Source organism: Triticum dicoccoides, chromosome 1A (genome assembly GCF_002162155.2).
Source record: "Triticum dicoccoides isolate Atlit2015 ecotype Zavitan chromosome 1A, WEW_v2.0, whole genome shotgun sequence".
Lineage (NCBI taxonomy): Eukaryota > Viridiplantae > Streptophyta > Magnoliopsida > Poales > Poaceae > Triticum > Triticum dicoccoides.
The window spans coordinates 418,908,843-418,923,248 of record NC_041380.1 but is presented as its reverse complement, the minus strand read 5'-3'; the positions used below and the strand labels follow the sequence as shown (position 1 = coordinate 418,923,248).

Sequence of the window (14,406 nt, the reverse complement as noted above, 5' to 3'; positions counted from 1 at the left end):
ATCGGAGTCCGGGGATCGTCATCGAGCTGAACGTGTGCTGAAACTCGGAGGTGCCGTAGTTTCGGTGCTTGGATCGGTCGGATCGTGAAGACGTACGACTACATCAACCGCGTTGTGCTAACGCTTCCGCTGTCGGTCTACAAGGGTACGTAGATCACACTCTCCCCTCCTTGCTATGCATCACCATGATCTTGCGTGTGCGTAGGAATTTTTTTTGAAATTACTACGTTCCCCAACATTTTATCCTATGGTTAAACCTTTGCAGGCAAAGTAGGTGAGTTTATTTATGCAGATCCAAATTATGATGACTTCAAAGGAAATTTCTATTGTGTCCGCGTCAAGATCAATTTGCACAACCTATAAAGAATTCAGTGGCAATGGTGAAGAACAAGGAACATCACACTTTTAACATCAAGTACGAGCACCTCCTTAACTAGTGTGTGGTCTGTGGCCTCCTTGGTCATATGTTCAAGAAACATGGGGACGTTGTTCACCCTTCCTCACTGCTTGTGTTCAAGAACCTCTGGGCATCATGGTTCAGGGGTGCATGAATAGGCCCAGGTGAAGGGCATGGTCGTGGGAGTTATGGACGTGGACGTGGATCTGGAAGAGGTTTTGGCAGCTTTGAGCGAGGTCCAGGAGGAGACAAATCTGATCTCTGTGAGGAGGAAGACCCCGATGCGGATATGGAGGATGTGAACCCTAGTAGGAAATGCACCTCTTCATAGATTGGAGACCCTATAGCGGGTGTGCATAGGGTGCACCCAATGATCTATTGCCGAGCGGAAGTATTTTAGCCCTAACCCCAATTATTGTACCTCCAAGCCAGCCACCAAAGCAAGATCCAAAGAGGATGTGTGTCTCGTGCTCTTCTTTTAGTGAGCATTTTTTAACAACATCTTTTCTTTTGGGCTACGACCTGTGGAAAATATGGCGGGCTCTATCTCACTCGATGCTCGCTCTCTTTGGTTGCCAAGGCCGTATGGATGGTAGAATTCCTCGCTAGAAAAAGGACACATTGGTAGGCCCGTCCATTGGGTTGTGCGTGTCTCTTCTCCTCTCATGCTTGAAAGGAATTCACGGCTTACTAGTCAACTTGCGTGGGAGCGTCGGCGGTGGTCTTCTATGGTGTGATCGATCCGGGGGCACTCGAACTCATGGTTCAATTGAAAAATTGAAGGGGAGTTTAAAATTATGTTTCTGCAATGTTTCAATGATGTTTTAAAGAAACTTATCAATGCCCTACTGAATGAAGAGGCTACGGGAAGAAAAGTTTCATGTCGGATTGATCCTAAGATACCTGAATAGCTGAATCATAGTTTCCTACTGACACAGAGGAACTAGCGAAAAGGTTTCTGTAGTACACCAAGTGGAAAATCCAGATGAAGAAACCAGGCTTAACAATAAAAAATGAATAGATGAGGGATTCGGAGAAAAGTTTTGCTTACTTACGTATAATTTACATTGCTTACTATCTGGAATCAAATATGTTCTGTCCAAACAAACATTGGGGATGAGGTTTGCGTCCAATTAAATGATCTGATATACACACATATTCTTATTATTTTCTTGTAACTAGATATACAATTATGCAAATATATGAACATCTAATGAAAAAATCACTCTGAAACATGTACAGCAAAGTACCGCTCATACTATTCAAAATGTGCAATTCAGCATTTTGTCCATCCAAACAGGAATTTGAATTGCTTCTCCCCTTGGATTCCAAGTGCCAAATACATAGGCACCTAAACACTAGAATTGTCTTTGCGGCTCAATATCAACATGCCCTGAGATATTTGGCATTGTACCCAATTCAACGCAAGCTCCTATATACCTACTCCCTCCGTTCGGAATTACTTCGCAGAAATGGATGTATCTAGATGTTCTAGATACATCCATTTCTGCGACAAGTAATTCCGAACGGAGGGAGTACATCGGAGAGATAACTGCTCTCCACCCTTCACGGGTGCTACAACGTCAAAGTAACTTAGCATCTCCCCACAAAGAGAAAAGTAACTTCAAGCATCTGGTGGAGCACTCTACATTGTAAAACAAAATTTCTTCGTTTGAAGAGCTCCTCAATTCTAGAGATAAAAAGTACGCAACCATTGACTAAATTCCTGCACACATACATACTCTACACACCAACTAAACTGCTCCAAAATGACATGGGGGCGGCCATGCAAGTGAGGAAGCTGTTTTTTTTTTTTTTTTGAAAAGAAGGATAACTCCTGGTCTCCGCATCAATCAACGCATGCATCCATCTTTAATATTATTTAACAGAATCTGACAATATGAATACATGAATCAATCCAAAGCCACCTATCTGACGAGCAAAGTGCAACACCTACGATCTTTATAATGTGTCCGAACCGCATGAACATGCACTATCTAATCCAGTGGCCTCATGCAGCTGCTCCGCATCGGACCGAGAGCACCACCCGGACTGGCTGATCCGCAGCGCGCACCGCATGCGCATGCTCTAGATCTACTGCCGCCATCTTCCACCGTCCGATCTCCAGGATTGAAAGTCGTTCATCCTACCAATCTAGTGAAGTAGCCGATGAAGCCGTTCATCCTACCAATCTAGCATCGCCTCTTGGCGCGACGGCCAACACCTCTCATCAGAATCCAGGTCTAACATTCCCAGTATCACCTTCGTGCACTTAATGATGAGCTTCTTCCCCCGTGAAAAATAAAAATGATGAGTTTCTTCACTTTTCTTCGAGCCAAGAAGCTGATAAAGCCGCCCATCATCAAGTAACCATTCATATTTAATATTTTCCTTTTCTGAAAGAACTCCCGGCATCTTGAGCCACCAATGTAACAATGTAGTTGTGAAACTAATCGGCTGGAGATCAATAGTGGATCAAAAGTGGGCAGTTACTCAAGCAGACTACAAAGCAAAATAGACCTCATACAATGATTCAGAACCAAGGATGACAACCACTAGGATGAGGCTCATGACTTACATTGATGGTGACACTGAATGGTCAATCTCTGCATGTTAAACATACAAGTCTCTTGCAAACTAGATAGAGGAGGTACTGATGATGCTACACTTTGTTAGACATAGTAGTCAACTAGCACATAATGCGTTCGCACGATCCGAAAACTAAACTACCAATGCATTTCAACTGACGCTTAACTTGTGAGAAGAAAGGCACCAAGATCAATTGGCAAAGAAGTGGGAAGAAACTCTCCCCAACATCCCCTTGCACATTTCCCACCAACTCCTCCTTTCCATCCCTTCCACGTTGATATTGGAATGAGCACCTCTTCTCAGCACACAGTCTCTCCCAGCTGCTAATCCTGCTTCTAAAGTAGAGATTTTGTTCAAAAGGGAGCTAATCTCATCATCAAGTAAGAAAAGCGTCCATCTCCACAAATTTTGCGTTGTCATCATCAATCAAAGCTTCTTTGAATAACTGCAATGCCGTGAAGAGGACAGGGGAAGCTTCTTCCGTGCCCACAGGACCATCATCTCCAACAGTGTCCCTGGCAACTTCAGTTTCTGAATCCCCCTGTGGCATTAGAGTATTCATGCATGTAAGAGTGTTCTATAGACAATTTTGTGCAGGACAATAGATTCTAATGATACGTATCAATTTATCTGTTTTTTACATAAGCAATGAAACTGAAGATACTGCTACACTGCTGCCATCTCATAGTGATTAGCATTATAAAGTAAGTGTAAGGAGATTTTCAGGGGAGGAAGATTTGCAGTCTAAAATAACGGCAATGTAGCACTTCTTATATTATACTATAATCTGCACAAACCCTGATGCTAAATATCCTTGTGTTTAAACCTGATGATGAAAATTGAAAACATTGCATCATAACTGATAAAGTCAGACATGTTACTGCATGAAAACTAAAAGTCGATAGCTGATTTTCACAGCAATACAATAACCCAATGCTCACAAGTAAGGCAATTGCTCACATACAAGGAAACATCTTCATACATGGACTCACCTTGTCGTGCATCAAAGAAGGAGGCCAGGCCATGATGTATGGATCAACAGGGCAGTAAATACTGCATGTTTTCTCAAAGAGCAACTTCACCTCTGCTGTTTCCAGGCAGAAGGATAGGAACCACTTAGAAGATTGCTTACCCTTGTCATAGACAACAGACAGGTACACAAATCCATCAGTAACGTTCATATGCCCTCCAGCGTCAACATTGTCCAGGACTGAACGCTTAGTGATCTCCTTAACAATTGTGTGCAACTGAAACATCTTGTGCAGCATAAATCTCTCGACGCCGTCATCGTCGGGTGTCCAGAGCCAAACAGAAAGCGTGAATTCCTGCACATGCACGATACAGAGTTTCCCATCCTTGGTCTGACCAAGCTCAAAGCGCGGTGTACGATACATGTATGTGTATGGCCCTCTCAAGGGCGGTGGCAGATTCATTCGAGAGAACTGAAAGGTGACAGTGTTGAGAGCGAGAATGCAGTTTTCACTCTGTAACCAGCAGACGAACCCATCGACAAGCTTACGAATCGTGCGCCTGTCGCGCTCAAGCAGCAACCCCCTGGACTCTGGGAAGATCTGCCACTTCAGGGCGTGAGATGAGAAGACGGCCACACGCGCGCGCGCCCATGAGCGATCGTGACGGACACAGACCACACGGGATGGCCTCTGGCCCTCTTGGTCCGGAGGGAGCGTGTAGAACTCGAGCCAGGCGTCGATGCCTTCGCGGGGCGTCTTGGGGTAGATATCCAGGGCCTGCGCCGGCGCTCCAATATTCAGTGGGCTGTAGGAGGCAGTCTGATCGGTGCTCCGGTTGACGAAGGCGACGTACCCGTCGTAGTAGTAGGGAATTTGGGAATCTGTCCCCCACTCGGTGGCGTCGTCGTCTCCGAGTAAATCGGCGAAGGCGGCAGTGGTGTCCGGGTCGGGGCTGCGGCTGGCGGAAGGGATGACGGCGTCCATGTAGGGTGTGAGAAAGAGGGCGAGGAGAGGCGGCGCGTGGAGCTCGCGGAAGCGGCGGCGGAAGGCCGGGGAGCAGCGGACCAGGCAGAGGAAGGGGCGGCAGGTGAAGGCCGCGCGGACAAGGGTCGGGAGGTCCGGTAGGCGGAGGAAGATCTCACGGAGGAGGTCGTCGGTCAAAGAGCTAATGCTGGTCGGCTCGGGCGGCGGCGGCGGCGGCGAGGGTGGCTGTTGGGACTGGGAGACCATGGCTGTGGAGCTCGAAGAATGGGGAATGTGTGCGAAGTCTGGTGCTGTGCTTATTTTATTTTCTTCTTTTCTGGTACTCCCTCCTTCCATTTATACAAGGCCTAATCTCAAATTTCATTTTTTCATATATACAAGTTCAAATTAGCTAATTGATCCATGCAGCCTTTAATTCTCTCTCGTAAGGAGTGAGTGAGCCTTTAAGTATAGAGACACTTAATGGCATGCATGCATGCAAGCCGTTTTCTTTTGGTCTCCACGCCAATGCATGTCAGATTTGACCCGTGAGAGGATAAAAATGCAATACGTGTAGCGTAATTATAGGAGTGAAATTAATATGAGGAAAGAGGAAGAGATCGATGCTTTGATGATGGGTGAATCCCTAAATTTTCTCTAGTTTTCATAGAGTGCCTTGGTATGATATTCAAAAGTTAAGCCCTCTAAAAGTGGATGGAGGGAGTAGCATTTTATAGAATTTTTTTTAGGATTATTTTTTAGAACTTTTTATAGACCAAGTAGAACGTTTTTTTTAGAATGTCACCTGACTTTATTCAACTAAAATGTTGCGTGGCACACCAATAAAATTAGAGGATCTAACAACCACACATGACGCCTTAAAGTAAGGGTAACATAAGCTTTTACAAACACTCTGAAAAGGGTGCTTGAGATATATTGTTCTTACCATGACAAATTGTCAAATTATGAGTAATGCTAAGTCCAGTATCTTCTTCAGTCCAAATACTAGTGTCGTCACAAGGGGGAATTGATGTAGAGAGCTTAATATTGTGACTGAAGCATTTTCAGATACTTATTTGGGTCTACCAACAATGGTCGGGCTGGACAGATCAAATTATTTTCAACACCTGTTTGACAGAGTATGCCAGAGATTGAAGGGATGGAAAGAAAAAAAAACTTTGTCCATGCAAGGTAAAAAAATACTAATTAAGTCCATTGCCCAACATATTCCTTCATATGTTATGTATGTCTTCAAGCTGTCAAAAGGAATTTGTAAGGCAATTACATATGGATTTTTTTATTTTTTGTGCGGAGACAATGAGGATCAAGAAAATGCATTGATTTGCATGGTGAAAGTTGTGTACCCCGAAGAAGAAATTGGGATTGAGGTTTAGGGACCTTCACAGTTTTAACCTAGCCATGTTAGCAAAACAGTGCTGGCGACTTCTCTAGAACCAAGATTCTTTATCTGCACAAGTTCTTCGTGCTAAATATTACCCAAATGGAAATTTACTTAAAGCTGGTCCTAAGAAGGGATCATCTTACACTTGGCAAAGCATTGTGGCAGGCATTCAAACGTTCCAGCGATTATGTATTTGAAGGGTTGGTTCTAGAACACACATTAACATTTGGCAGGACCCTTGGATCCCAACCAGTGCAACTCAGAAGGTAATACCCCAAGAAGGACAATAATGTTGTCAAAAGTGGAGGAGCTTATTGATCCTTACACTGAAAATTTGGATGATGTGGTTTTGAGAGACTATTTCTATCCAGTAGATGTGCAAAGGATATTGCAAATTTCACTTAATACACATATGACAAAGGACTTTGTTGCTTGGAACCATACAAGGTCTGGTACCTTCTCAATACGATTAGCTTATTACAAGGAGTTGGAACACCAATTTGGTCCTCGTCCTATAAGAGCCGATGGGCATGATAATGTCCATATGTCCATATAAATAAGGTATTGAAAGATGCATGGAAACTTAAGGTGCCTGGCAAAGTAAAACACTTCGCAAGGTGTTGACTGACATATCCCCATATCGCCACAGTGTTCTCGATGCTCAATTGATGCAGAAGATGTGCAACACACACTCTTTGGTTGTTGTAAGGTAAATGAACTTTGCAAATGCTTAGGCCTTGATACGTCTCCAACGTATCCATAATTTTTGATTGCTCCATGCTATATTATCTACTGTTTTGGACAATATTGGGCTTTATTATCCACTTTTATATTATTTTTGGGACTAACCTATTAACCGGAGGCCCAGCCCAGAATTGCTGTTTTTTTTCCTATTTCAGTGTTTCGAAGAAAAGGAATATCAAACAGAGTCGAAACGGAATGAAACCAACTGGAGAAGTTATTTTTGGAAGGAAAGCTACCGGAAAAGCTTGGAGTGCATGTCAGGAACGGAACGAGGGAGCCACGAGGCAGGGGGCGCGCCCACCCACCTAGGGCGCGCCCTCCACCCTCGTGGGCCCCTCGTGGCTCCCCTGACGTATTTCTTTCACACATATATACCCACGTACCCTAAAACTATCGAGGAGCAAAATAGATTGGGAGTTCCGCCGTCAGAAGCCTCCGTAGCTACCGAAAGCCGATCTAGACCCGTTCCGGCACCCTGCCGGAGGGGGAATCCCTCTCCGGTGGCCATCTTCATCATCCCGATGCTCTCCATGACGAGGAGGGAGTAGTTATCCCTCGGGGCTGAGGGTATGTACCAGTAGCTATGTGTTTGATCTCTCTCTCTCTCTCATGTTCTTGAGGTGTTACGATCTTGATGTATCGTGAGCTTTGCTATTATATTTGGATCATATGATGTTTTCTCCCCCCTCTACTCTCTTGTAATGGATTGAGTTTCCCCTTTGAAGTTATCTTATCGATTTGAGTATGTCTTGTCGTGCGTATCTGTGGTGACAATGGGATATCACGTGATTCACTTGATGTATGTTTTGGTGATCAACTTGCGGGTTCCGCCCATGAACCTATGCATAGGGGTTGGCACACGTTTTCGTCGTGATTCTCCGGTAGGAACTTTGGGGCACTCTTTGAGGTTCTATGTGTTGGTTGAATAGATGAATGTGAGATTGTGTGATGCATATCGTATAATCATACCCACGGATACTTGAGGTGACATTGGAGTATCTAGGTGACATTAGGGTTTTGGTTGATTTGTGTCTTAAGGTGTTATTCTAGTACGAACTCTAGGGCTGTTTGTGACACTTATAGGAATAGCCCAACGGATTGATTGAAAAGAATAACTTTGAGGTGGTTTCGTACCCTACCATAATCTCTTCGTTTGTTCTCTGCTATTAGTGACTTTGGAGTGACTCTTTGTTGCATGTTGAGGGATAGTTATGTGATCCAATTATGCTATTATTGTTGAGGGAATATGCACTAGCGAAAGTATGAACCCTAGGCCTTGTTTCAACACATTGCAAATACCATTTACGCTCACTTTTACCATTAGTTACCTTGCTGTTTTTATAATTTCAGATTACAAATACCTTTATCTACCATCCATATTGCACTTGTATCATCATCTCTTCGCCGAATTAGTGCACCTATACAATTTACCATTGTATTGGGTGTGTTGGGGACACAAGAGACTCTTTGTTATTTGGTTGCAGGGTTGCTTGAGAGAGACCATCTTCATCCTACGCCTCCTACGGATTGATAAACCTTAGGTCATCCACTTGAGGGAAATTTGCTACTGTCCTATAAACCTCTGCACTTGGAGGTCCAACAACGTCTACAAGAAGAAGGTTGTGTAGTAGACATCAGGCCTCTTGGACACTATGAAGAAAGCAATGGCAGAAGATAGATCTGGCGCCATCAGCTTGGAAATACTGCTCAAACTTACAGAGATAGTCGATGGTCTCCCGGTGGCAGAACTGGCAATAGTTGCAGCATGGTTTATATGGTGGCAACGATGCCAGCTTGTGAAAGGAGTGGAGATCCAAGGCCCAGATAAAATGGCGTTGTCAATAAAGTCCTTGTGGCAAACTATATCGATTTTGATGCCCAAGTTGCCAATGAGGAGTGGTAATCATTTTGTTGAAAAAAACCTCATGGTGTGGTGAAGGTGAACGTTGACGCATCTTTTCATGTGGACACACCGTTGGGAGCTAGTGGTGCAGTTCTACATGATGACCGTGGCAATTTCATCATTGCGGCATCCTCATTCTTCCCGCATGTCCATGATGTTGATGCCGCTGAATGATTAGCAATGAGAAATGGTATGTTCCTTCTGGCAAGTATGGATGCAATTCGGCAGAGGTGGAATCGGGCAACTATTTTGCAGTTGAATTAGTTAATTTGATAGATGAATATTTGGGACCCGATGCCACTGTTGTTGCTTAATGTAAGCAGTTATCTCTCGATTTCTCAAAGTTACCTTTCAAACATTGTTTCAGAGAAGCGAATCAGGTGGCTGACTAGTTAGCAAGACACTCCTTTAGTACTAGATATCTTGATTTTTGGGATGTTGTTATCCCTGATTTTATTTCTCATTTCCTTGTAAACGATATGACTATTATGTGAGAAATAAAGTCTAGTTATTGTAAAAAAAAGCTTTAGCAATGTCATGAGCCTCTAGACATGCTCTCTTTTTTCATGATCGAAAGTACGTTTGGAGTTCTTGTACCCCTTTGTCTCTTGTGTCTCACGCGAGGGTGTAGGGATTTGACGCCTCCTGTCGGCGGCGTCGCAGGTTGGCTTCATCTTCTGTGGTCTTAGGGTCATGAAGGTGTGGTGGATCTCGGCCCTTGCCGGTGGGAGGGCTCTTGCTTCCTTTTTAGGTGTTTTTTGTTTGTTTAGGTTTTGTGTCCTACTTAGGAAGATGAGATATCAGTGGCTCTTTGCAATTGGAATAAGATTCTTCCCATCCATCCTTCATTCTAGTGGCATGTCTTGTGCCATCGGAGGGCGCATGGAGGTGTCTCTTCTGTAGATCTCGTGAGATTCGGTTGGCGTTTGTCTTTGATGGATCCACTTGGATCCAGTCTTTATTTGTCTTTTTTCGTGTGTCTTCAGATTGGATCCTTCCGATCTACACTTCTCTTCGCCGGGGGCGGTTGTTGTTTTGTGTTGGGGAACATAGTATTTCAAAAAAAATCCTACGATCACGCAAGATCTATCTAGGAGAAGCAAAGCAACGAGCGGGGAGAGTGTGTCCACGTACCCTCGTAGACCGAAAGCGGAAGCGTTTAGTAACGCGGTTGATGTAGTCGAACGTCTTCACAATCCAACCGATCCAAGTACTGAACGTACGACACGTCCATGTTCAGCTCAATGATGTCTCTCGAGCTCTTGATCCAGTTGAGGCCGAGGGAGAGTTCCGTCAGCACGACGGCGTGATGACGGTGATGATGAAGTTACCGGCGCAGAGCTTCACCTAAGCACTACGACGATATGACCGAGGTGTGTAACTGTATGGGGGGCACCGCACACTGCTAAGAGAAGACTTGGTGTGCCTTTGGGGTGCCCCCTCCCACATATATAAAGGAGGGAGGAGAGGTGGCCGGCCCTAGGGGGCGCGCCATGGGGGGAGCCCCCCTTTCCTAGTTCAAGTAGGAGAAGAAGGGAAGGAGCAAGAGAAGAGAAGGAAGGAGGGGGGTGCCGCCCCCTCCCCTTGTCCAAATCAGACTGGGCAAGGGGGGCGCCACTGATACGTCTTCGTCGATCTATAATTTTTGATTGTTTCATGCCAATATTATTCAACTTTCATATACTTTTGGCAACTTTTTATACTATTTTTGGGACTAACATATTGATCCAGTGCCCAGTGCCAGTTCCTGTTTGTTGCATGTTTTTTGTTTCGCAGAATATCCATATCAAACGGAGTCCAAACGGGATAGAAACTGGCGGAGATTTTTTTGGAATATATATGATTTTTGGGAAGAAAAATCCACGCGAGACAGTGCCCGAGGTGGCCACGAGGCAGGGGGGCGCGCCTGCCCCCCCGGGCGCGCCCCTGACCCTCGTGGGCCACCCGTAAGGCGGTTGATGCCCTTCTTTCGCCGCAAGAAAGCTAATATCCGGATAGATATCGTGTTAAAATTTCAGCCCAATCGGAGTTATGGATCTCCGGGAATATAAGAAATGGTGAAAGGGAAGAATCTGGGAACGCAGAACCAGAGAGAGACAGAGAGACAGATCCAATCTCGGAGGGGCTTTCTCCCCTCCCGTGCTATGGAGGCCATGGACCAGAGGGGAAACCCTTCTCCCATCTAGGGAGGAGGTCAATGAATAAGAAGAAGGAGGAGGACTCTCTCCCCCTCACTTCCGGTGGCACTGGTGTGCCACCGGGGGCCATCATCATCACCGCGATCTACACCAACACCTCCGCCATCTTCACCAACATCTCCATCACTTTCCCCCCTCTATCTATAGCGGTCGACTCTCCCGCAACCCACTGTACCCTCTACTTGAACATGGTGATTTATGCTTCATATTATTATCCAATGATGTGTTGCCATCCTATGATGTGTGAGTAGATTTTCGTTGTCCTATCGGTGGTTGATGAATTGCTATGATTGATTTAATTTGCTTGTGGTTATGTTGCTGTCCTTTGGTGCCCATCATATGATTGCGCGCGTGGTTCACACCCTAGGGTTAGTTGTATGTTGATAGGACAATGTATTGGAGGGCAAGAGTGGCAGAAGCTTCAACCTAGCATAGAAATTGATGCATACGGGATTGAAGGGGGACCAATATACCTTAATGCTATGGTTAGGTTTTACCTTAATGAACATTAGTAGTTGCGGATGCTTGCTAATAGTTCCAATCATAAGTGCATAGAATTCCAAGTCAGGGATGACATGCTAGCAGTGGCCTCTCCCACATAATACTTGCTATCGGTCTAGTAAAGTAGTCAATTGCTTAGGGGCAATTTCACAACTCCTACCACCACTTTTCCACACTTGATATATTTACTTATTGTTTCTTTACTTAAACAGCCCCTACCTTTTATTTACGTACTCTTTATTATCTTGCAAACCTATCCAACAACACCTACAAAGTACTTCCAGTTTCATACTTGTTCTAGGTAAAGCGAACATCAAGTTTGCATAGAGTTGTATTGGTGGTCGATAGAACTTGAGGGAATATTTGTTCTACCTTTAGCTTCTCGTTGGGTTCGACACTCTTACTTATCGAAAACTATTGCGATCCCCTATACTTGTGGGTTATCAAGACCTTTTCTTTGGCGCCGTTGCCGGGGAGCAATAGCGTGGGGTGAATATTCTCGTGTGTGCTTGTTTGCTTTATCACTAAGTAATTTTTATTTGCTGTTCTTAGTTGTTTTCTATCTTTAGTTATGGGTAGTAAATGTAAAATACCAAAAAAAATAGTTGTACCTACTAAACCAATGGTTGAAGAACCACTCAAAATCTATCACACTGCTGAAGCTTATTACTTGGATCATCTTTGATCCCTATGTGCTCATGCTGAAACCCCAACTAGCTTAGTTGAGGGAAAATCTTTAGATGAGCATGCTTGTTATGTGCAACGCCGAATATCTGAAAAAGGGAAATTTTTACTGGATCAAATTCATCATTTGCAATGCTATGCTTGGAATTTATGTGAAATATATGATTATACTTGTTGTTCTGAAGACCCTAAGAAACACCTTCCCTAACAATGTTTGTTTAATGATAACTAGATGACTCATTGCGCCAATGGCGCAAAGGCCGAGAGGGAGGCAAGTATTATGAAAATATTTAGACACCCATGTCAAAAACCAAATGTGGCCAACACTCCCGCATCCTCTGCTTGGAAGCCGCCTTTTCTCACCGGATCTAACATAGATACATGATTCACCACTAACACACCCTCTTCCACCCCCGCTTCGTCGCCCTCTTCCTCGGCCTCCACCCCATGTCGTCACCCTCTTATTTAGGCAGCTCTCGCAGCTTCCAGCTTCCGTCGTGATCCAGGATGCCTGATTCGCTCCCAGACCATGAGACCATGACCATGCTCTTGATCTATGCCACGGTCGTCGTCGTGCCGTGCCTCCGTCCTCCTCGATCTGTTGCTTGCTTGGATAGGTTGTGTTGGCAGCGAGGATGTCTAAATAATCAGCACACGACAAAAGCAAATCTCAAAGAAAATGGATGTTCGAGACAAAACTAAACTGGCTGCGGGAAACAATGGCTAATCAGTCAAAGGAGATATGTGTTGCAATTGGCGCCAGGAAGGGGACTCGACACTATTGGAGATGATGGCAAGAGAAAAAACAGTGAGCTGCACAACATGTCCAATAAGGCAAGCGCGCCACCAAGAATCTCTCTTCCTCCCGCCGTCTCCTTGCTCATCCTCCCCGCCACCTCCTACTGCTCTTGCTGGCCAAGAAAAAAACGGAAGCATAAAGTTAGAAACTAAAGAAGATGATAGGAAACATACCACCATGAGAACCAAATCGGACTACCAAACTCTTTTTTTAACAAGCACCATACTCTTAAGAACCATATGGCTGCAGCAAGCTCATGCTATCATGGTGCAGAACAGATATTTGTGGGTACGACACAACACGTACACTACCAAAAAATCTACAGCCCCCAAGAATCACAGAGTGAAGAAGACTCTCCTAAATTCATCTCTCTTTCCCCCAAATTAGGTACGGACAAGATTTACTTCTGCTTGTCTGTACAAGGCTACAACTTATGGTTTATCGTGTCTAGAACTGATTGTGTCTTGCTTTCTCTCTATCTATTCTCAGCTAGAAAGTGTAGGATTCATACTCTTAATCTGCAAATCTTCTCTCTATTCTAATTTCTTTACTCTCTCATTCTTTTTACTCTTAAAACTATGACTTGCTGTTCTATTCTATTCTTCGCTGCTTCTTACCTTAGTGCTCTCTCTTCTAAACACGTTTAATCTCTTATTACTGCATATTTCAATAGTCCAATAAGGAGCGCGTCCCGAGATCCTCTCTTCCTCCTGCTGGTCTACTTCCTCATCCAGACACGGAGCAAATCATGGCACAAGCAATCAGGGCAGAAGGGGGGTTAAACGGGATCTTACCTAGATCGGGGAGAGAGGAATAGGAACTCGTCGCGGAAGCAACAATGAGACCATATTTCCTCGCAAAATATTTACGGTGAAAGATTTACACAAAGCAGAATGGAAGTCATAGTAACTCAATTGATTTTAAATTAAATTAAATATGATTCTGTAAATAGTTTTGCTGCAAACCAAGCTATCTAAGAATCAAGCAATCACATTTACATTACCATAATAATTACATCAAAAAGGCAGGCACAAGCTTGAATGTGTTCAAAAGCGAGAGATATGACCTTGTTCTTCTTCACCAAACTCTTCTGCTGGATTATCCATCTTCTTTCTCAGATCTTCCCACATCGTATTCAGCAAAGCCACATATTAGAAATCAAATCACAGTGCCATAGGATGCAAGAGGTGAGAGAGGAGCACCTAGAAGAGGTTTGTGGACTACCTCTTTATGCCACACCATATCCACATCCCTA

At 44.4% G+C, this 14,406-nt stretch overlaps 1 protein-coding gene across 1 annotated transcript; it reads right to left on the bottom strand.

The window, feature by feature from the left end:
- Positions 1 to 2,929: 2,929 nt before the first annotated feature.
- On the bottom strand, positions 2,930 to 5,812 carry LOC119276799. The gene is made up of 2 exons (XM_037557960.1): positions 3,979 to 5,812; positions 2,930 to 3,527 (listed from the first exon to the last, which is right to left on the bottom strand). The coding sequence occupies exons 1-2, from the start codon at positions 5,275 to 5,277 to the stop codon at positions 3,363 to 3,365; spliced, it is 1,464 nt and encodes a 487-aa protein (XP_037413857.1). The 5' UTR covers positions 5,278 to 5,812; the 3' UTR covers positions 2,930 to 3,362.
- Positions 5,813 to 14,406: the final 8,594 nt, after the last annotated feature.